Raw genomic sequence first — 20,647 nt, 5'->3', positions numbered from 1 at the left:
CCCAAGATGGTGGCGTCGTCGTCAGGGAGGGCGGTGCCACATGGAGCAGTGGCCAATGATCTTCCGGCTCCGCCGCCGGCAGCGCACGAGAGGCGGAAGTGCCGCGGGGCCGCCTTCCCTGTCCCGGCTGCGGCCCCTGCCGGTTACATAATCTGTCGCGGGGGACCCCGCAGTCCCACGTACGGCTTCCCGGCTCCCCCAGGATGCGCTGAGCCTTGCGACACCGTCCGCTGCCGCCGGCTCCCGTCCGAGGTGAGGCAGCCGGGGCCTCGGCGGGTGCAAGTCGGGCGGTGGGGAGGTCGCAGTCGCGATCCCGAGGGCACTGGCCGGCCGTGGGTGGCCAGGGTTCCCGGAGAGCGCGCCCCTTACTCACCCCTGCGCGGGCGCGCTTCTTGGCGCCTAGTCTGTTTCCGTGGCGGAGGCGGCGAGGGGTGCGGTGGGCGTCGGGAATTGGCCTTTCTGGGGACCCCCAGCCAGTAATTGCAGGAATCGGGAGATGGAACGGCGGCATTCCCTGGTTTTGCTGGAGGTGAGGGGTCTGGTCGACTCTTCTAGCTCCAGCTTCTCCTGAGGGACTTGTTGCGCTAGGGGGTAATCGTCGACTTTTTGCACTGTGAAAACTGAGGACCCTGCTTTAGGTCCGTCGCGTCTTTTCATTCCAGCAGTACTTTTAATATTCCTGCGAAGCTAAGCTGACCCTCCATAAGCGACTCTGGCTTATTTCTTCTGAATTGGAAAAGACACTTGCCAAGGAGAAAAGGGGATCTACGGCTAATGCTGTTGTCTTCTGAGAAAATTTGGCTGGGGCTGTGGAGAGGGTACCCTGGGCCTTTCCTGAACCTCCAGCAAATGCCTGCCTACCTCGCTGATGTCAAAACCCAAGGCATGGGGAGCCAGGCTGCAATAAACATAAACTTTGGCTCCTTTATTGATCTCTTAACTCTGCCAAGTCCCAGAGCCATGCTCTTGGGTCATTCTTGTCACCCTTTGGTCTTGAAAGAAGAGACTAAACAGCCTAACAATGTGGCCCCTGTGGTATCGGGAGTGCTAATTAAGGAAGTTGCCAAAGAACTTTTCCTTTTTCAAAGTACTAGAAACATAAAACCCCTGAATTAGTCTTGGCTTGTCTGCTGGTTTGTGTGACCCAGCAGGCAAAGTCATGTTACTCCAGAAATCATGTATGCAAAGACTTGAAACGACATAACCATGTGATATGGAGGAGAGGTTTAGAACTCCTGTGACCTTGTTACCAGCTGAGATGTCAGGAAGAGGAAGGTCTGGGACAAAAGCAGCATATAAATACACATACAGAGAGATCTACCCACCAGTGAACTGCGAGCTAGTACAGATGGGATTAAAGACTAGAGGATTCTTAAGGGCCATCACTGCAAAGTAGTACACTGGTTATGGCAGGGAGCATAAGTCTGCACACCTCTTTTTAGGGCTTTTGTACACAACAAGTATAAAATGCAGGACGTACGCCCCTTTGAGTGGGGTTTGCCTTGGCTTCTCAAAACAGGTTCAGTTTGCTAGAATTTCATCTTACAGACCTAGATAGCCTCACAGCAGGCTTCCTGGGCTGGATTTCTATGAAAATTGTTACAGCTTGTCACAAAATTAAGTCTGGTCTGGTGTCAGCACATCAGCACCAGCATAAAACATACAGTTTTGGGGTTTTGTTTTTTTTAAGTCTGTGTGTGTCCTGTCCTTACTATCTTTAGCCTCTTTCAGTTGTAACTTGAAGAGATTTTGTCACTGTTTAACCACACCCACACACCGTGTGGAGAGTATCTTTAGATTTGACTTGGTCCAAGTTGCATAGCAACAACATGCTTCTGACCAGAATGGGAGATTTCTGCATGTCAGATCTGAGGGATTAAAGCTAGTCCTGAACTGACACCAGGGAGCAGAGGTTATCTGTGACCAAGGAGTGCTCGTGAGTAGAGATGGTGTCGGCTCAGCGCACCTCTTAGTGCAGTGTGGAGAGAGTCCTACACTGAAGTCACAGGAAACACACAGATGGAGACAGGAGTCGTTAGAACTTGAGTTCTAAGCGAGGAATATCCTTGCTCTGCTCAAATAAGATGGTGGTCCCGTGGACTTGAGTAGAGTATGCCGCTCACCAGGCATGTCTTCTCAGATGTGACGGCCCCTCCGTATGTACAGCTCATCTCCACCACCTCCTGGAAGGGTTTTGACACCTCAGCACATCCTCTGCAGCAGGCAAGGCCAGGGTACGGACTATCTTGTAGCAGGTCCTGCTTCTGTGGTGTGAAGGGCTTTCAAGTACGAGGCCAGTCTGCCGGGTGATGCGGGAAGTGAAGGGTTTGCTGCAGACACTGAACTTGATTCCGCAGACAGTTGGACCTTCTGTAACTCCAAGGCAGACGGCCTTTCCTGGACATCATCCTGGTGTCTGGAGGTGCAATGGCCAGGAATGTGACAGCAAGTGATGGTTAACTGTTTGTCCCATATCTTGGCTCAGACCTTGTTTCATGTCTTTGCCTCAGTCATTGTCCACCTGGTCAGGAGAGAACTACGCACCCTCAGAATGCTGGTGAGATTCAGCCAGGTGTGCTAGTGCACACCTTGGTCCCAGGGCTTGGGGAGCAGAAGCTAGTAGATCTCTGTGAGTTCGAAACCAACCTCGTCATTGTAGTAAGTTTGAGGAAGGTGAAGGATGAATCGAGAAGATGAGAAACAATTGTGTTACAGCATCAAGATTTTCAAATGTTTCTTTGAATTACTAATAGATCATAGACTTGTAACATTGCCTTTTAAACCCAGCACCAGAGGAATAGCATGGCATTCCGGGCACTGACACTAGAAATAAATGTCAAACACAAATTCAGAGCTCCAAGGAGGAGAAGGGGATGGTTGTGAGTAGAGACAAGGAACAAATAGTGGAGAAAGTCCTTGTTCCTTTGTTTCCACGAGAAGATGGAAGGTATCTTGTTATTTTAAAAGACTATTTTTAGAGCACAATCACACACAATTCTAATCCCAGCACTCTAGAGGCAGAGACAGGAGGATTGTCCTAAGTCTGAAACCAGCCTGAGATATACAATGAACTTTCAAGTAAGGGTGGGCAAGACCATGTCCCAAGCAAATGGACTGGTTTTCAAAGCTCCCAGCTTGCTTGCTTGCTTGCTTGCTTGCTTGCTTGCTTGATTGATTGATTGATTTCTGTGGGATAGTTATTGTTACTAAAAAAAAAAAAAGATAAAAAGAAAGGGCTGGAGAGACGGCTTGCAGTTAAGGATGCTTGCTTTTCTTTCAGAGGTCTTGAATTTGGTTCCTAATCTACACAGGCTACGCACAGCCACCTGAAACTCCAGCTCCAGGGGCTCTTGGATACCCTCTCCTGGCCTCCATGGGCACCGGGCACCCAGTAGAGAGCACAAACATGCAGGCATTCGCACAGTAATAAATGAATGTTCACGATAAACTCAGTGAAGCTGGTGTGGGGCTCCTGTGATCCCAACACTGTTGCGGCTCGGGCTGAAGAATTGAGAGTTTGATGCTGGGGTAGGGGTAGAGATGTGGTTCAGTAGTTAAGAGTGCTTGCTGTTCTTGCAGAGGACCCCACTGGATGGGGGGCACCCACATGCCAATCCACACACTCACCTGTAACGAGGGGATCCATTGCTCTTTTCTGGTGCTGACGAAATGCACAGGCATACATGTCAGAAAAATACCCACACATAAAATAAAGATGAATCCTTCCCTTCTTCCTTTCAAGAGTTTGGTGCTGACCTGTGCTGACTATCAGTGTGTGCTAGCGGGACTGTCTGAGAAAGACGTTTTCCCCGTTTGTTCCTGAAATGGGGTTGATTTGGGCACAGAGGCTTGGAAATAGGGGCTGATGATAGGGGTTCTTTTCTAGAAGATGGTGATGCCATGGGGTTTCTTCTATTCCCTGGGTGTTCCCAGAGTTCCGTGGATGCAGTTCGTTTAGGTGGCTGGAAGATGCCGGGAACTGCAGCTGTAGCCTGTTCATAGTGCCTCACCCCATGGTCTTGCTGCTGCACTCCTACCCAGCGTGTCAGATTACTTGGCCTGTCCTCTGGCCTCTCCTTTTAACCTTTCATTGAAGTGTGTGCAAAAACTGCCCCACCTAGCGAATAAGCACGGTCCGGGCACACGTGCAGCCTGTCAGCTGCCTACAGGGCAAGCCCTTTCCTTATGTAAACTCATTTCCCTCATAGGACCCGAAAGAAACTAGTAACAGTTGTGTGGAGGTGGGATGAGCACAGGATTTCAAATTTCTGCCTTCTGTAGTACTTTTTCTTTTCTTTTAAAAGAGGGTTTTAGTGTGTGTGTGTGTGTGTGTGTGTGTGTGTGTGTGTGTGTGTGTGTGAGAGAGAGAGAGAGAGAGAGAGAGAGAGAGAGAGAGAGAGAGAGAGAGAGAGAGCTGTATGTCTGCATATACAGGTGTGGTACCAGCAGAGGTCAGAAGAGGGCATCAGATCCCCTGGAACTGGACTTAAGGGGGGTTGCGAGCCAATGTGTGGATGCAGAGGAACCTTGGTCCTCTGGAAGAGCAGTCGGTGCTCCTAACCACTGAGCCATCTCTCCCGCCCCTGGCTTTGCTTTTTTTTGCTTTTGGCAGTGGTAGGGATGGAACCTAGGCCCTATGCATACCAAGCGAGTGCTTCAGCGGTGAGCAACCCTGCGACCCACCCATCTTCACATGCAGTTTAAGGACATCCCTCTCCTTCTACGTATAGAGGTTTTGTTTGCTGTTAAGCCTTTTATGAAATGGTTGCCTTAAAACTTGCAGCGTTTTTGATTTTGGAATTTATGTAAGCACCAATGTGTGTACTTTGCTGCTTACACACCAGCCCTTTAAGGTGTTTCTGCAAGGCGTCTCCAGCCCAGCTCCAAGGGCCTCCTTGGTGCCTCTTTACAACTTTAATCTGTGCCCAGAGCAGTTATTTCCAGCATCAGTGCATAGATGCCTTGCAGAGTTTTACAGAAGTCAGCGCTTGGCCTATTTTAGCACTTGATGGGTATTAATTCTTCTTGTAATTTGAAGACACTGTTAAGTTTCCTTGTCATTATTTGTTAAAACAACCAGTGAGATTATTTTAATACAAAATGTGTTAGGAATTTTCATACTCAAAGTCTATATTTTTAATAATAAAATAAACCAAGCTCATTGTCGAAGGCGCAAATGGTATGAAAGCTAACAGTGGAAGACATAGACATCTGCCAGAATTATCAAGGAAATTCAGACAGGAGTGAGGATAGTATGTTCAGTGATGGCCGCCACTGAGAGGATGGTTACCTGGGGTGGGGTGGCAGAGGGAGGCCTGGCTCTGATCCTGAACACCAAAAAGTTGACTTCATGATCAGGTGGATATTCATACAAACTTCCATGTTTGTTTTGTTTTGTTTTAAATTCTGGACAATGTAAATGGAAACAATAGAGAGATTTAAAAAAAAAAACGTTTTAAAAGCATTAGGGACGGAAAGATTGGTGAGGCAGAAGGGTGGGCTGCCTCCAGGAGGGTCTGCAGCAGTCTTATGCCGAGGTCTGCCTGGGTCTGCCCTGCCACAGGAAGGCTGTGGTGAGAGATGCTGAAACCAAATCCCTCTGTCCCTGTGCTTTGTCCCCAGAACTGAGTAGTCTGGTTTCTATTTCTCTTGGGTTCCTCACCAACAGGAAGGGATCTTGTAGCCGTTCTCTATACAGTAGCAGAAGAGTTCTTGGACTGGATAAACCCTAGTCTAGCTTTGATGTTAGTGGAGTAGGCCAAGCAGACATTTTCCTCTTTTTGTTTGTTTCAGACAGGGTCTTGTGTAGCCCAGGCTGGCGTCAGACTTTCTCTGTGCCCAAGATGATCTTGAACTTCCGAGCCTCTGTCTCTAACCCAAGTGCTGGCTTCTTTTCTTTTCCAGATTGCTTTTGGCCATAAAGTATGATCATAGCCATAAAAAAACAAAGATAGGAGACCTGTGCAGAGCGCTTCAGTGATGGGACTGTAGGGTTCCATCTCTGACCTACGTCTGGCCTCAGCCTTCCCCCAGGGTCTCTGTGCTTCCTGCTCAGTCTGGTGCTGGATATGAAAAGGGCTGCCAAGTAGCTAAGCAGATGGATGCCATTCAGACCACGGCTACTGCAACTCAGAATGTCTCAGTGCACTTCCAGGGCCGGGAGTGCTCAGAGAAGGTTCTTCTGTCCTTGTCCCTGTGATTGGGGGCGGGGGGGGGGGAGCAGTGCCCTCCCCAGACCAGTTGGGAGCACTTCTCACATTGTCTAATGTACTTTTTGTCACAGGATTTCTGTAGAAAGCTAGTTTACTGTATAGAAATGATACCGCAGTGTGCCACCCTCCTCTGTGTGGCCAGCAGTTTCTGACCTCTGCTCTAGTCTCTTGAGCAAAGCCTGACTTTGTCACACAAATTTGAGAAATTAATGGTTAAATAGGTTTTTAGTATGAAAGAAAGAGAATTTTTGACTCAGAGATAAAAGATTAAGACTGGACTTGGGGCCTCACCATCTGAGGCTGGTTTTTCCTGAGATGTAATGAACATGTAGCCAAATACACAGCTAGATCTGGGGCCCGGGAAGACAGCTCAGCAGTTAAGAGCACTGACTGCTCTTCCAGAGGTCTTGAGTTCAATTCCCAGTAACAACATGGTGGCTCACAACCGTCTGTAATGAGATCTGATGCCCTCTTCTGATGTGTGTGAGGACAACTTCAGTGTACCCATATACATTAAATAAATCTTTAAAAAAAAATAAGCAAGAGCTATGCGGATTTGGTGCAGGGGAAGGCTGGTTTATACTATGTGATGTATTGAGGCAGGTCTGTCTGTGTAACACTTCTGGTTTCAAACTCACTATTATCCTGCCTGAGCCCCTCAGGTCCTGGGGTCACAGCTGTTCGTGATCCTATCTGGCTTTCATATGGGTGTATGTTGTTTTTGAAACATTCTCATGTATTTCTTCCTGGCCTCAAACTCACTCTGTAGCCAAGAATGCTTTTGAACACCTGATTCTCCTGTCTTTGCCTCCCGAATGCCATGATTATAGTTAGTGTACACCACTAAAGATAGAAGCCCAGGCTTTCTACTTGATGGGCAAGCATTCTGCTGACTTAGCCATACCCTCATCCCTTAACTTGAAAACCCTCTTCCTTCCTCAGCCCCCCCCCTGCCCCATAACCACTTTTTGATTGCCAGTATCATTTTTTGTTTTTTGTTTTTGCCAGTTCTAGAATCTCCCACAGGTGGAATCCTCCTGTATCCTATATCATTTTGGATTTGAAGGAATGTGTCTCAAATCGTATATGCTCAATACATATGGTACAGGCTCCCTTCAGAGCATGGAGACTTGGTTTTTAAGAGGGATGCTGTTTAGAAATAGAGAGGTGGGTGTTTGTTTCTTGTCACTCTGCAAATTATTCATTTTCCTGCTCTGAAGTTTTGGAAGCAGACAGGCAGCTATGGAGATGGCTTCGCACCCACAGGCAGCTGCTCATTTGAACAAGCAAGCTGTGAACCATGTTTGCTGTGGCCTTCACCCCACACACACTTGAGGCCCTGAGCCAGATTGCGAATACACTAGGCAGTGGCCTGTATCTGTCACTGGTGTGTTTCCTTTTCTCCACCTTCCCTGAAGGAAGGCGCTTAGACTTCATCTTTGTTGGCTTTCAAAACAATAAACCTTGTGTCTGTGAAATCTTGCATTCTCAAGAGCCTTTGGGCCTGTAATTCCTGCCTTGCACATGGGGGAGCTTTTGATAATCTTGCTCATGCTCTGCTTGAGGGAAGGTTTATGATAATGCCCGCCTCTGTAGACAGAGGAGAGATGAAGGTCTGAGAAAGTGTTGCAGGGAGTGGCATGGAGTCTGAGGAGGGAAGGAGGCAGCAGAGGTAGAAGTTGGACACAGTAGGAAAGGGGCGGGCGCTGAAGGGATGTGGAGGCCGATGTGTGAGATGCATCACAGGTGTCACATTGAGTGACTCTGGCACTGTTGAAGTGAGGAGGTGCCACACATGTTTACAGCCTGTCTGAGAGGCGCTTGTGTGAAAGATGCTGTCAGCATGAGAGGAGCTTGCCCAGGCAGGAGAGGGATGTGGAGCTGACCTTGTAGATGCTTTCCATGACTCAGGTTTTAGAATCTTCCTGAAGTCATGGCTGAGAAGCTGAGGCAGACAGCTGCCCTGAGGCTTAGGGATGCCATGTTGACTAGGAGTGCTGTGACTCCACTACACTTCAAAACAAAATAAACAAACCTGGCTTAAAGTACAAACCAGAACACCTCACTCCAAAAGGTTTCAGCATGCATCTCCTGAAGAAGACCTGGACCCGAGGGCCTCCATCTGCAAGGAAATTAACAGCTATTTCGTACCTTCCATGTACTAGCCAGCCTGCGGTGTAGTTTCACTAATGTTTCATTCTATTTTCATGTATAGGTTTAGGCATTACGTTTGGTTCTAGATCTCCTTGTCTCTCCATTTTGTTTGTCTTTTTTTCTCTCACTTGTTTTGTGTCTTTAATGTGATTGCTCTTTTGGAGAGCCCGGATGTAAAAGGTTCCATGTCCGTCTGTCGATGCCACTTCCCTTACTGCTATATGTTCAGGACCCTCTGCAACCAGAAAGCCATGTCTAAAGGCTGTGGTTAGGTCCGGGCCTAGCAGGTTTTGGAAGAACTCCCAAAAGTTTGGGCTCTCTCACTTGCCATAGCTGGAGGCACAGGTACTGGAGAGGCCAGCCTGATGGTAGAAGTCTCCGTGTTTGCACAGGCTAAGTCCTGGGTGCTAAGTACTTTACGTCTGGGCCTTACACCTGTCTGCCGCAGCCCTCTCCTGCTGGTCTCTTACTCTTTGAGGAGTCTTTCTGGACTTGGAGGTTTCCTCTTGAGAGTCCACAGTTATGACACTGAGTCTGTCAACGTTTTTACTTTTACATAGTGGTGATTCTGTAAAAAAGTCCTTCATCGGGTTGGGGATTTAGCTCAGTGGTAGAGCGCTTGCCTAGCAAGCACAAGGCCCTGGGTTCGGTCCCCAGCTCCGGAAAAAAAGAAAAGAAAAAAAAAAAAGTCCTTCATCTCAGCCATTGGAGATGGACAGCACAGCTCCTCCCAGAAAGCTAGAATTAAATGTAAAGTCCTTTTCCTTTAAATGACCTGCTTCCAACTTAAAAGAAAAAGAATGGCAGGTTGCCCTTTTGGTAGAGCTCAGCTCTTGTCTTCCCCAGACCTGACCTAGAGAGTGAGTTCCAGACCAGCCTGAGAAACTCAGGGAGACCTTGTCTCAAACTGAGGTGACTGGGAGCATGGCGTGGTGATAGAGTGCTTGCCTGAGCATGCATGAGGCCTGTGGGTGTGAGCTTCAGCCCTCCCTTCTCCCGATGCTCATTAGCATCTGGTTATTTTCAGTGTCACCAAGTTTCTCTTGCTACACAGGGAGGAGAAGCATTGTGTGACCTGCCCTCCGGTGGTGTAGCCAGTGCTGTTTGCCCTGAATAGCTGATCATTTACTGGCTTCCACCCAGCAGGCTGCTTGAAGCGGGCTGCTGTGTCCAGGTCTTTCTTTGAATCCTTTGCCTCCTGCAAGTGAAGGAACAGCAGTTAAGAAATAAAAGACCAGGCAGGCAGGAGGTGGTCACTCCTGGGAGAAAGCTGAAGAATGAGTGCTGCTCCAGTGGAGAGGAGAGAGGCATGGACCAGAGGCAGCCAGCTCCTCTCCATCTGCAGTGAAGGCCCACAAGGAGAGCATTCTCTCAGGCACCAGAAGCCACTAGCCATCTCCCTTCACCCACTTCCTGGGTTGGTTTAGAGGAACGGGTAAGCAGGCCTCCAGGTGATGCTGTCTCCTCTCCCCACAGGTGTGAATGACAGAGGTGGTGCCTTCCAGCGCCCTCAGCGAGGTCAGCCTGCGCCTCCTCTGCCACGATGACATAGACACTGTGAAGCACCTGTGTGGCGACTGGTTCCCCATTGAGTGAGTGCCGGGCGTCGTGTTCCCAGAGGCTGCACACACAGATCTGTCATTCCTGAGACTGGAAGGAGCAAGGCTGGGCCTGGCAGACCATAATGGTCCCAAGTTGCTGTCCAAAGTTGGTCAGCTAGGCAGTGACCTCAGGCCTCTTTGTTTGTCTGCTGCTCACCTTCCTTAAGAGGTTCTGTGAGAAATTTCACTTTCAAAGATGTCACTGTTGCTTGTAATCAGGAAATTAGGAACAACATCAGTGTAAGCAGTCAGTTAGCTGTATTAGGATATGTCCATGTACAAGTGCAGTGCTGCTAATGAGGTGACCTATGCCTAGAGGACTAGAAGTCAGGAAGTGGAAGCAGAAAAAGGTCAGGAGTTCAAACCTGAGCTACATAGTGAGCTTGAAGTCAGCTTAGGCTGTGCAAGAGAGACCCCATCTTTAAATAGGGTTGTTAGTTATCCAGAACAAAAATCTGTTAAAGAAGTGTATTTACTGACAGAGAATTCCTCCCTTTCCTTTCTCTTTCTCTTACTCAGTATAAAATGAAAGCCGACTAGAGAACAGTGCTTGCCGTATTCTGGTTCATTAAAAAACCTCATAAAAGAGGGTAAAATATCATCTAGAGGATGAAAACCTCTATATACTGTACAAGAAGGGGAAGGATCCTGCCCTTCATGAGAACCATGGCTGATACTGCTTTAATAAGAGACAGGGTTAGCAGGAGAAGAGAATAACAATTTTATTTGACCTGGGTCTTCTGTCACGGAAGCCTTCAGATTCGGGATGGAAACGCCCATGGTGAATTGGGTTCCCTGAAGTGCGAACTGTAGTATAGAGATGGTCTGACAGAGAGTATTATCTTCTCCTGATGGATTGAAGGTGGAAGGCACAGTGAGGCCCGTCTGCTTAGATTCCTCGTGGACTCTGCAGCAGTCCCTCTTCCTGGCACTGGGTAGGACCCTTCTGGAATGAGGATTGTGTTAGTTTTGTAATTGCTGTGACCAAAATACCTGCTGGAAACAACTTAGGGATGACAAGGGTTATTTCCCACAGTTTCAGAGGTTTCAGGACATTGTGACAGAGAGAGCAGCTCACATTACAGTGGACAGGGAGTAGAGGGGAGTAGTAACAGAGAGGGCCACAAGCAAACTGTTGCCCCTAAGGGAACACCCTCAGTGACTCACTTCCTCTAGCCAAGCCCCACCTTCCGTGGTTCTACACTTCCGGGGAGCCTGCAGTTCCCAATGCAGACTGTGAAACTGTCAGTGCCTTCACAGACACACCCAGGAATGAAATTCATGGGCACTTCTCAGTTTAAGCAAGCTGACCCTCAAGATTAACAGTGGTATTAGAGCTACTGTCAGATAGACAAGACAGGACAGAGAATTTTTTCATGGCTACCTCTTCCTATGCAGAGAATCAGATTGGCTTTAGAGGAAAGGGATTCTTCTGTTTCCTGTGGTCCATATTGGAGTAGAAGAATTCTAGGTTACATGCCTTACCTCGGGAGAGAATGAGAAACAAGAGGCAGGAGCTCTGAGAGATTTCCCTCTGGACCTTCACTTTGGGTGGGGATCATTAACTAGCCCTCAAAATATTACCAAATTAATTACTGTCAGCAGTTTAAGTGGAGTGGATTATTAATACCTGTCGGTTCCTCCATTTTTACTTGCCTTATTTCTAGATTATGATATTGAAAATACAGGTTTGGGTTTTGTTTTGTTTGTGAGGAAAAACAGACATGACCTTTAAAATATCAAGGCCAGGCAAGGTCCTGTATTTAAATTGTCCATTTTTCATGAGTCCTAGCCTCGCACTTGTTTCTCTGTGCCAGCAGAAAAGTAGGGTTACACACCCACATTCTGCATCTATGTTGAAATATAAATTGCCAGCTTCTGAAGAATGTGAGCTAACAGTGTTCTATAAGATAAAACATAAACTATCCTTCAAGTTAGCAATCCTGGGCTGGAGAGATGGCTCAGTGGTTAAGAGCACCGACTGCTCTTCCAGAGGTTCTGAGTTCAATCCCCAGCAACCACAGGGTGGCTCACAACCATCTGTAATGGACTCTGACGCCCTCTTCTGCTGTCTGAAGACTGCTACCGAGAGAGAGAGAGAGAGAGAGAGAGAGAGAGAGAGAGAGAGAGAGAGAGAGTGTGTGTGTGTGTGTGTGTGTGTGTTAGCAAACCCACTCCTAAAAAGTAATCCCAGGAAATAATACGAGTGCAATAAGCACAGAAATGAGGCCCTGCTGAGGGACGGCTGAGGTGTGTGGATCTGCACTGAGTTGTAGGCCTGTACACCTCTCAAGTGCCAGCCCTTCCTATTACTTAGCCATGTGTCCCATCCCCACCCGTGTCTAGTAAGGTATTTTAAGCCCTAGTCTACACACCCACGAACTTTGACTCTTCCTTGAATCACCTGGCCTAGTCTTCAGGGCTAGAAAGACTCACAGAGACCACTTGCAGTAGTCATCTCTCTCCTTCCACCACACAGGTCCTGGGTATTGAACTCAATTGAAGTTGTGGCTGCAAACACCTGTACCTGCTGAACCATCTCACCAGCCCTCATAGAATTCCTCACAGACCACCCAAGAGTTCACAGGTCACTGAGGCCCTAAGGTTTCAGCTTACACTGCTGTGTGCTGTCCCTCCAGGAACTATTCTACAGAGATAATTTTATTGGAGGGTTCCCCCCTTTCATACATCTTTTACATAAAAACCTCCCATGTGGACAGGTAGCTTCTTTGAGACTATAAGTGATAGGCAGGGTAGCCTATGACTCACCTGAGTGTGCTCTCTCCCTCAGGTACCCAGACTCATGGTATCGTGATATCACATCCAACAAGAAGTTCTTCTCCCTTGCTGCAACCTACAGAGGTGCCATTGTGGGAATGATAGTAGCTGAAATAAAGAATAGGACCAAAATACATAAAGAGGTATGTCTGTATCAGAGGCTTGGCCCTTGTGGTGACTGAAAGGGGTGTTGCAATGGGGTCACATTGCAGCTCTGGCCTCTGTTCTAAGCAGCTTGTGACCAGAGGAGTCAGAGTATGTCTGTATGGGGTGCATAATCACAGAAACCACGGAGGACCCCAGGAGCTAGGATTGTAGTGGTTGTAAGACGCCACTGTTAGACTCGGGTCCTCTGCAAGAGCGTGATCGTAACTGCTGAGCTCTCTCCAGCCCAAGGGCATGTGTTTTGTTCATGCAGTAATATAATGAGTAAGAGCGATAGTGGACTTAATAAAGATGGCATGTTGAAGTGAGAACAAGCAGAAGGGACAGATGTGTTGGGAACCTGCCCACTGCTGTGTGGCCTGCCTGTGGTTTGTACTTTGGTACTGTTTCATGAGCCCCAATAAAGCTGTAGTTTGTTGAGGAATATGCTAGGTTTCAGTCAGGGATTGGTGAAAATGTATTTCTTTTTGCTCAATTTTGTGAACTACTCAAAGACTTACCCACCTCAGAACCCTTAATGGTTTGGGCAGCTACTTTAAGTGCAGCTAAAAGGCTCTGTTCTTTGTGTTGATTACAGTGGGGAGTGTCCTGTGGATTTTGGTCACAGCAATGGATCAGTGTTTACTTTACCCAGGATAGGAAATGCAACCAATCAGCAAATGGTTTTGTATGGCTTAAGGTTATTCTTGTTTGTCCCCCCCCACTTCCTTCCTCCCTCCTTTCTTCCCTCTCTTTCTTCCTTCCTATCTTTCTAGACAGGGATTCACTGTGTCCTAGCTGGCCTGAAACTCAGACCCGCCTGCCTCTGCCTCTCAAGTGCTGGAATCCGAGGTTGTGCACCCACACCCGGGCTGCTTGGGGTTGTTTCTTTAGAAGTGCAGGAAGTGAGTTTGAAGCAGCAGCTTGGGGGCAGAGTACTTGTCTAATACACAGAAGGCCCTGAGTCCCATTCCCACAGGAAGAGGAAGAGCCATGTCTTCCTAAGAACCCAGACCACTGAAGGTGACCCCATGCATGTACTTATGTCTTGGCACACCGTTTGGTTGGAGGAGTTGGTTCTTGGGTGTTTTGGTCTAGCCCAGCCTGTTCCTGAGCCACTGCCTCCCAGTGTTCACTGCTGAACAGTGCACGTACACACAGGCCGTATCCCTTGACTCTCCCTGTATTAGATGCTGTCTCGCTTGCCCACACCTTGTTTCCTCATGATCCCTCCCTGAGGCTTTTTCCTAGAGGTTGCCTGCCTCACCATGCACACTGCCTGAGGGTCTCTAGGCTGTGTTTACCCTTTCCACAGACTTGGGGGGACCCTTCCCCGTCTCTCTGTTTTGGCTTCCATCATTAGCCAGGCCTTCTGTTAACTAGAGAAGTAAATTTACCCCCTCCCAACACTTGCTCTGTCCAGGTTCACTGTAGCATAGAGTTCTAGGCGGGGAACAGGGAGCAGGGAGCAGGTCCTGGCCCAGCCCATGCCTAACACACAGGAGCTACTTGATAAATGGGGAGCAGAGAAGCCAGGTGCCCGTGTCCTTTCTTGGAAGGGAAAGCCTTATAATGCGAAGTTTTTCACATTCTTAAGAGGTGGGAATAACACGAGAAACTCATGGGCAGAGTCATGACTCTCAGGAGACATTTTTTGTCCAGAACGAGAGATTCCTGGAGCACCATGCTGTAGTGTATCTCATTGTGCTGCTCTACCCAGCATGGGCACCAGGGACAGCATATTTTTCTTTATAGACCTTTAAAGCTTTGCACCTAGTCTGGCAAGATGGTTCGGCAGTAAAAACCAGACAAGCTGAGTTCAACTCCCAGCACCCACATGGAGGAGGAAGAGAACCAACTTCTGTGGTCGTCTTCTGAGTGGGGCTGCACCTGTGCCCTCTCCCCGACTCACAGATAAATGTCACACAACTCTCCACTAGTCCACGTCTCACAGTGGTGGCTGGCACTCTTGTTGACAGACTATGTGTGACCACTCTGGACAATCATACTCTTTTTTGTTTCTCTCTTGGGGTGCTAGGATCAGACCAATGACCTTATGTATGCCAGACATTTGCTCTGTTAGGCTACGTCCCCACTCCCAGCCATTATCTTTTAGCCTGTTGTAATGAGTGGTTCTGGCATAAAGCTCCAGTTCACCATCGCTGAGATGCTCCTCATAGGTATACGTACTGTATGTAGCAGCCTTCTGAACTCAACTGTTCTGTAGGTCGGTGGGACTGTCCTTGCCTCTTTGTTCTCCCCTGCCCACCTTGTGGCTTCAGATCTCAGGATATGCAGAGTGGACTCGTAGAACCCTTATAGGGTCTGCCTTGAGCCTGTGTACCGCGTTGCCCTGATTTTCTCATAATTTCTCTTTAGGATGGAGATATTCTAGCCTCCAGCTTCTCTGTGGATACACAAGTTGCATACATCCTCAGTCTGGGAGTGGTGAAAGAGTTCAGGAAACACGGCATAGGTAAGAAGCAGAGAGTTCACGGTTAAACCACCCCTCCCCTAGCCAGTTAACACCCTTGTAACCCAAGCCAATCACTTTTTCTGAGGTCTTCAGCTTAGAGGACCCTCAGTCTCTTCTTCCTTATCCCTGTTTGGGGACAGATCCTGTCCTCCTGTCCTCCCAGTGTCTCTCCTTAGGACAGCCTCAGGAGGGAGTAGACCTCCCTTACCTCTCCTGTTGCCACACATAGTCATGTGTATTGGCAAACTTTCTCAGTTCAAAAAAACAAACATAAAAAGTCTCAGCACTCTGCCACATTCATCAGTCATCAGATTCCTGTCTGCTCTATAGAGCACGCAGCAGGGAACAGCAGTCCTCTTACCCAGGCCTGCCTTTCCCACACTCTCTGGGTTCTGGTTTACACTTTTTGCTGTTTGAAAGGTTGGTAAATGTCCACTGTGGTCCCAGAGCACCTCCAGGATACATCTGTGGCCCACAGTTGCATGCATTTCATGGGCTCGGTCTGGCTAGGATCTTTAACAGTGGGAGGTAACCAGAGGCTGGTTTCAGATCTGGGAGTGTAGCCCTCTAGGCTTCTGCAGAAGCTTGGCTACTTCTCTGTTCTCTTAACTGCCCTGCTGTGGGACCTTCATCTCCTTCCCCAGGTTCCCTCTTATTAGAAAGTTTAAAGGATCATATTTCAACCACCGCCCAGGACCACTGCAAAGCCATCTACCTGCACGTTCTCACCACCAACAACACAGCAATAAACTTCTATGAAAACAGAGACTTTAGGCAGCATCACTATCTGCCCTATTACTACTCCATCCGAGGGGTCCTCAAAGATGGCTTCACCTATGTCCTCTACATCAATGGCGGCCACCCTCCCTGGACCATCTTATATCCTTTACTGCTGGAAGGGAGCAGGAGAAGGCTTTGTGATTTGCTGTCTAGAGGGCTAGAGAGTCAGCTGGAACTGTGACCACCTTTGGGTGACAGTCACTGGCTTAGCTTGCAGCATTGTTCCTTGATTAGTTCACATTGTGGGCAGGTGGGGTGTACTGACTGGTTACATACATTCGGAAAGCTGGCAGTCCCTGGCAGCTAGAGCCCAGCAGGGAGGTTAAGCTTTAACTCTCTGGGCCCAGGATTAATTCATCCACTCAGTATGGAAAATGCCCTGTTCTAGAGGTCAGCAGTAAACCTAGAAGATACAAGCATCCCCTGTGCAGCCTGTGCTGCAGAGAAGAAAGGAAACAATGGCAGAAGATCACAAGTTCAGACCTTAGAGTTGCGTGATCCAAGGTGTATCCCCATCCTTCCCGCTAATGATGTCCTTGTTAGCGGGGAAGGAAATCAGATGTCCCAACAGTCAAAGGGTAATAGCCTGAAATATACCACATGTGTCTGTATCTGTGTTGTAGAAATGACTCGTTTTAGAGGAAAGTAAAACAGGAAAGAGGTGACCCAAAGCTTCATAGGCCCTGTTCACATGAAGTCAGGCACAAATAGGCATGCAGGGTTAGTACTGAAACATCTTGTTGGGGTGGGCTAGACACACTTATAGATCCTACCCCAGTCTTTGTCAATTACCTCATGATGCTTGCCCTGTATGGTTCCACTGTGCACTAGTTCCCAAATTGATGGTCTATTTAAAGAGCCTTCCTAGTATTCTCTAGGGTTTAATAGGCCCTTGGCCTCCAGTTGAGTACATTGTGCCATATGGGTACAGTGCTGTAGTCATTGATCAGATCCAAGGACACTGCATGCAGGCAAGGCAGATGGGGCACATGGCATATCTTCCTTGACAGAGCCCACAGACTACATCCAGCACCTGGGCTCAGCACTAGCCAACCTGAGCCCCTGCTCCATCCCACACAGGATCTACCGCCAGGCCCACAGCCTGCTTTGCAGCTTTCTGCCGTGGTCCAGCATTTCCAGCAAAGGTGGCATTGAATACAGCCGTACCATGTAATGCCGTTGGGGCAGCCTCCACCAGGCCTCTGTCCTCAGCACTTTGTGGAGCCTATTTTCCTGTCTGTCTGACTTCTGCTGTCCTTTTCGAGGAGCTGGTGGCCACCTGCCGGCCCATCAGCCTGCCTCAGCTGCAGGCCCGGTGCTATGCTGGCTGCCTCAGCTGCAGGCCCGGTGCTATGCTGGCTCAGGAGCAGAATGTACACTGGTCGGGTAGGTCGTCAACAGGTAGGAACCGGGAGGAACCGGGAGGGCCTGGGGAGTCTGATTCTTGCAGCACCAAGAGGTCTCTAGGCACCATGAACAGTTCACAGTGCATCCAGAAGCTTTCTGAAGAGTGAGGGACCAAAGACCTCAAAGCACTTGCCAGAATTCTTTTTCTCCCTGGACTTGTGTGTTCGTGTACACATGCATACACATGTGCACATTTGTGGAGCGTAGAGCTCAACTTGGTGTATCTTCCTCAATTACTTCCTCAACCTTAATTTTGAGACAGGGCTTCTCCTGGAACTTGAGGCTCACTGGTTTAACTGGGCCAGCTAGTGAGCCTGAGAGATCCTCGTGTCTTGCATGTTTACAGTCACCTGACTGAGCAATCTCTCCAGCACGAGTGGCTCTTTGTTTTTTTGTTTTTAAGAAGAAATGTTTTTAAATATCTTTTGAGAATTTGAGGGCATTGGATCCTCTGGAACTAGAGAAATAGACAGTTGTACCATGTAGATGCAGTGTGACCCAAGTCCTCTGGAAAAAGCAACAAATGGTCATAACCACTGAGCCATCTCCCCAGGCCCTCGACAAAGGTTTTTCTTTTTCCTTTCTTGTTTTTGTTTTGTTTGTTTTGGGGGGTTTTGTTGTTGTTGTTGTTGTTGTTGTTAAAATGGATTTACATGATTCAAACATTGGAAAGGTACAGAAAGACCAAGTAACTCCTACTAGAGGCCCCAGTTACTCAGCTTCATCTTACAAGAGGCACCCATTGATCTGATTCGTGCCTGCTGCTCCTCAGATTCCACCTAGACTTCCACTCTGACATCAGTGCATCTCCAAGTGACCTTCTCCAAAGTCCTGAGTGGGCTTCCCAGTCTGACAGCTTTTAAATGAAGATTGTGCTTGGATGCAACCATTTTGGTTGCTGAGAGCTGGAATCCCAGGCCAAGAGAACAGAATTGCAGATCTGGAAGAGATGTGGGTGTGGCAGCATCCACACCATTGGCCATCCACAGAGGGTTGATGCACATCCAGATGTGAATCTTGACAGGGATCGCATTTGTATAAAGTCGCAGGGGAACCTGGTGGGCCGGAGAAATCCTCATGTTCTGGTATACCCCGGCTCAGCTAAATCCCATAGGCCAGATAGAGAGGTGGGTAAGCATTCTGCAGTGCCTTCACGTGCCATGCTCTCTTCCCCTCAGGCTCTCCTTCCACCTGGAGTCCTTGCCCTGCCTCCATGCCCTGGCACCGCCCAATGGCCTGGCAGGGGTGTCTACATCACTGGGAAAGGGCTTGCCAGGCTTCTCCTCTGTCTCCTGCTCCTTTAGCTCCTTCCTACAAGATGGACTGAACTTTGCTGAAAACGTGGACATTTTTGACCCTGAAGACACAGGAACCTTAGAATAAAGAGGCACAGCAAGGAGAATGTCAGTTTTTGTTTAGGAGTGCCCTAAAGAAGCTTAGATGATGGAAACGGTTCTTACTCCTCCATGAAAGGCTGGAAACTGGGGAAAGAGAAAGAGGGGCTGGCCCTTCACAAGAACTTAAAAACTTCAGGAATCAGTCCTCTCCATGGACAGATGGACAGTCCCCTGTTCCCAGTGTTCTACTGTCCACTTCTTCCTGTCCAGAAGGATCATCCTGCTTGTTGAATCCTGGCATGTTCCACGTAGCTGACCTACACTGGGAGCTGGGCTAAGGACTGGTAGCTATTGGCTTCTGGGTTCCTTCCCTGCTTATCTTATAGAAGCTGAAACTTCAAGGCCTGGGCCTATGCAGACAGGAGGAAGCTCAGCTCTGTATTGGCATCTCTGCTACTGTGGACCCATGGCACCTGGCCTTGGGAGCAGAGGGCAGCTGCTGCCTTTGGGCCTTCAGCCTCTGAGGCAGAGACTTTGTCAGCACCACGAATTGTGCTTGCAGCAGACATCTCAAGTTTCCAGCATCCCTTCCCTTGTGCCCCCATGTGTTTGCTGTCAGAGTCCTGCCCAGAATTGCTGCAGTGTTACAGGATCCCTTGCCGGGTCTCCTCACAGCCCCTCACTGTGCCAGACTGAGGAAGAACAGCTTTATTGACAGGCCTCATTACTGAGTGCTTCCCTCCCTCAGCGTCTCCTGGCTCAGGCCTCTCAGGCTGTAGAGCCAGCCAAAGGCTGCCTGGCCTCAGAGAGGAAAGGGCCCCCACAAGGAAGGCCAAGGCAGTTAAGTACCCCCCTTCCTCAAGAAAACTAGCCAGCAGGTGGCCAGTCCTGACTGGTTTGGGTTGTGTGCTGAGGCCCCAGCCCCGCATCCTCTCCCTTTTCAGTCAATGGTGATCATGTGATTTTCATTTCTGCCCTGTGTAGTCAAGGAAGAGTCTTCCAGAAGGTTCTGACTTGGGCATTCATAAATCCAACTCAAAGGCCTCTCGACCTGTCTCCCTTCAGTCCCATAATTATTGCAGTGTCCAGCCCAGTGTTGAACAAATTGTAGTGTGTAGTCTCATTACAAATAAATAGTCTTTCACTAGTCTCATCCTGTTTCTAGTTGTTGGCTCTCCACACTGTGCTTTGCCCTTGTGGGCTAGGGCTGAGGGTTGGGAGCTTGCTGCTGTCTTGACGGCTCAGCATGCAGGCAACTGTCCTGCTTAGGACTGTGAACTTGAAGGCTTCTGCTGCTGAAAGCATTAACTGGCCCATTTCTTAAAGGTCCTTAGCACTGGCACCAGCACTGGCAGCTTTCAGCTTGGAGTTAGAGCCTGGTCCACATGAGCAACTTTATATTTCTCTTCTCCAACCCCCCTGTCCTCCGCCTGCTGGTAAAGCTTAGGGAAGGCTTCAAGGGTAATGAAGTCACGTGGTCAGCAGAGGCCTTGGTCATGTTCACAACCAGTGTGGGAATGTCCCTGGTGGATGTTGACGTTGTCTGCAGACAATTAATTTAGGTGGTCACAGCCTGGGGGAAGGCATTACTGGGAGGCTGCAGAACATCACAACAAAGACTTGGTCCCAGTACCTGAACTCTAGTCCAGCTGGAAGAATACTTGTGCCAGTCTGATGGGCTCCTATGGGGCCATAGACTCATCTAAACCCTTGATGGGGGCAGTTGGAGTCCAAGCCAACGTGCCTGCATTGGTTGGT

At 48.7% G+C, this 20,647-nt stretch overlaps 1 protein-coding gene across 1 annotated transcript; it reads left to right on the top strand.

Annotated features, from left to right (window-relative positions):
- The first annotated feature begins 81 nt into the window (after positions 1 to 81).
- Naa60 (N-alpha-acetyltransferase 60, NatF catalytic subunit) lies at positions 82 to 20,042 on the top strand. The gene is made up of 7 exons (XM_032913878.1): positions 82 to 252; positions 9,843 to 9,958; positions 12,759 to 12,888; positions 15,269 to 15,365; positions 16,010 to 16,244; positions 17,163 to 17,531; positions 18,731 to 20,042. Exons 2-6 carry the CDS (start codon positions 9,849 to 9,851, stop codon positions 17,317 to 17,319), a joined length of 729 nt encoding a protein of 242 aa, XP_032769769.1. The 5' UTR covers positions 82 to 252; positions 9,843 to 9,848; the 3' UTR covers positions 17,320 to 17,531; positions 18,731 to 20,042.
- The last annotated feature ends 605 nt before the right edge of the window (positions 20,043 to 20,647 follow it).

The sequence above is a fragment of the Rattus rattus genome, chromosome 9, assembly GCF_011064425.1.
Source record: "Rattus rattus isolate New Zealand chromosome 9, Rrattus_CSIRO_v1, whole genome shotgun sequence".
Taxonomy (NCBI): Eukaryota; Metazoa; Chordata; class Mammalia; order Rodentia; family Muridae; genus Rattus; species Rattus rattus.
Note: the sequence above shows the minus strand (reverse complement) of the source record. Positions and strands in the feature narration are given on the sequence as shown.

Coding starts and splice junctions, on each gene's coding strand:
- Naa60 (XM_032913878.1), top strand. CDS start 9,849: ATGACAGAGGTGGTGCCTTCCAGCGCCCTCAGCGAGGTCAGCCTGCGC. Junction 9,959..12,758: donor GGCGACTGGTTCCCCATTGA/GTGAGTGCCGGG, acceptor TCTCTCCCTCAG/GTACCCAGACTCATGGTATC. Junction 16,245..17,162: donor CACCCTCCCTGGACCATCTT/ATATCCTTTACT, acceptor GACAGAGCCCAC/AGACTACATCCAGCACCTGG.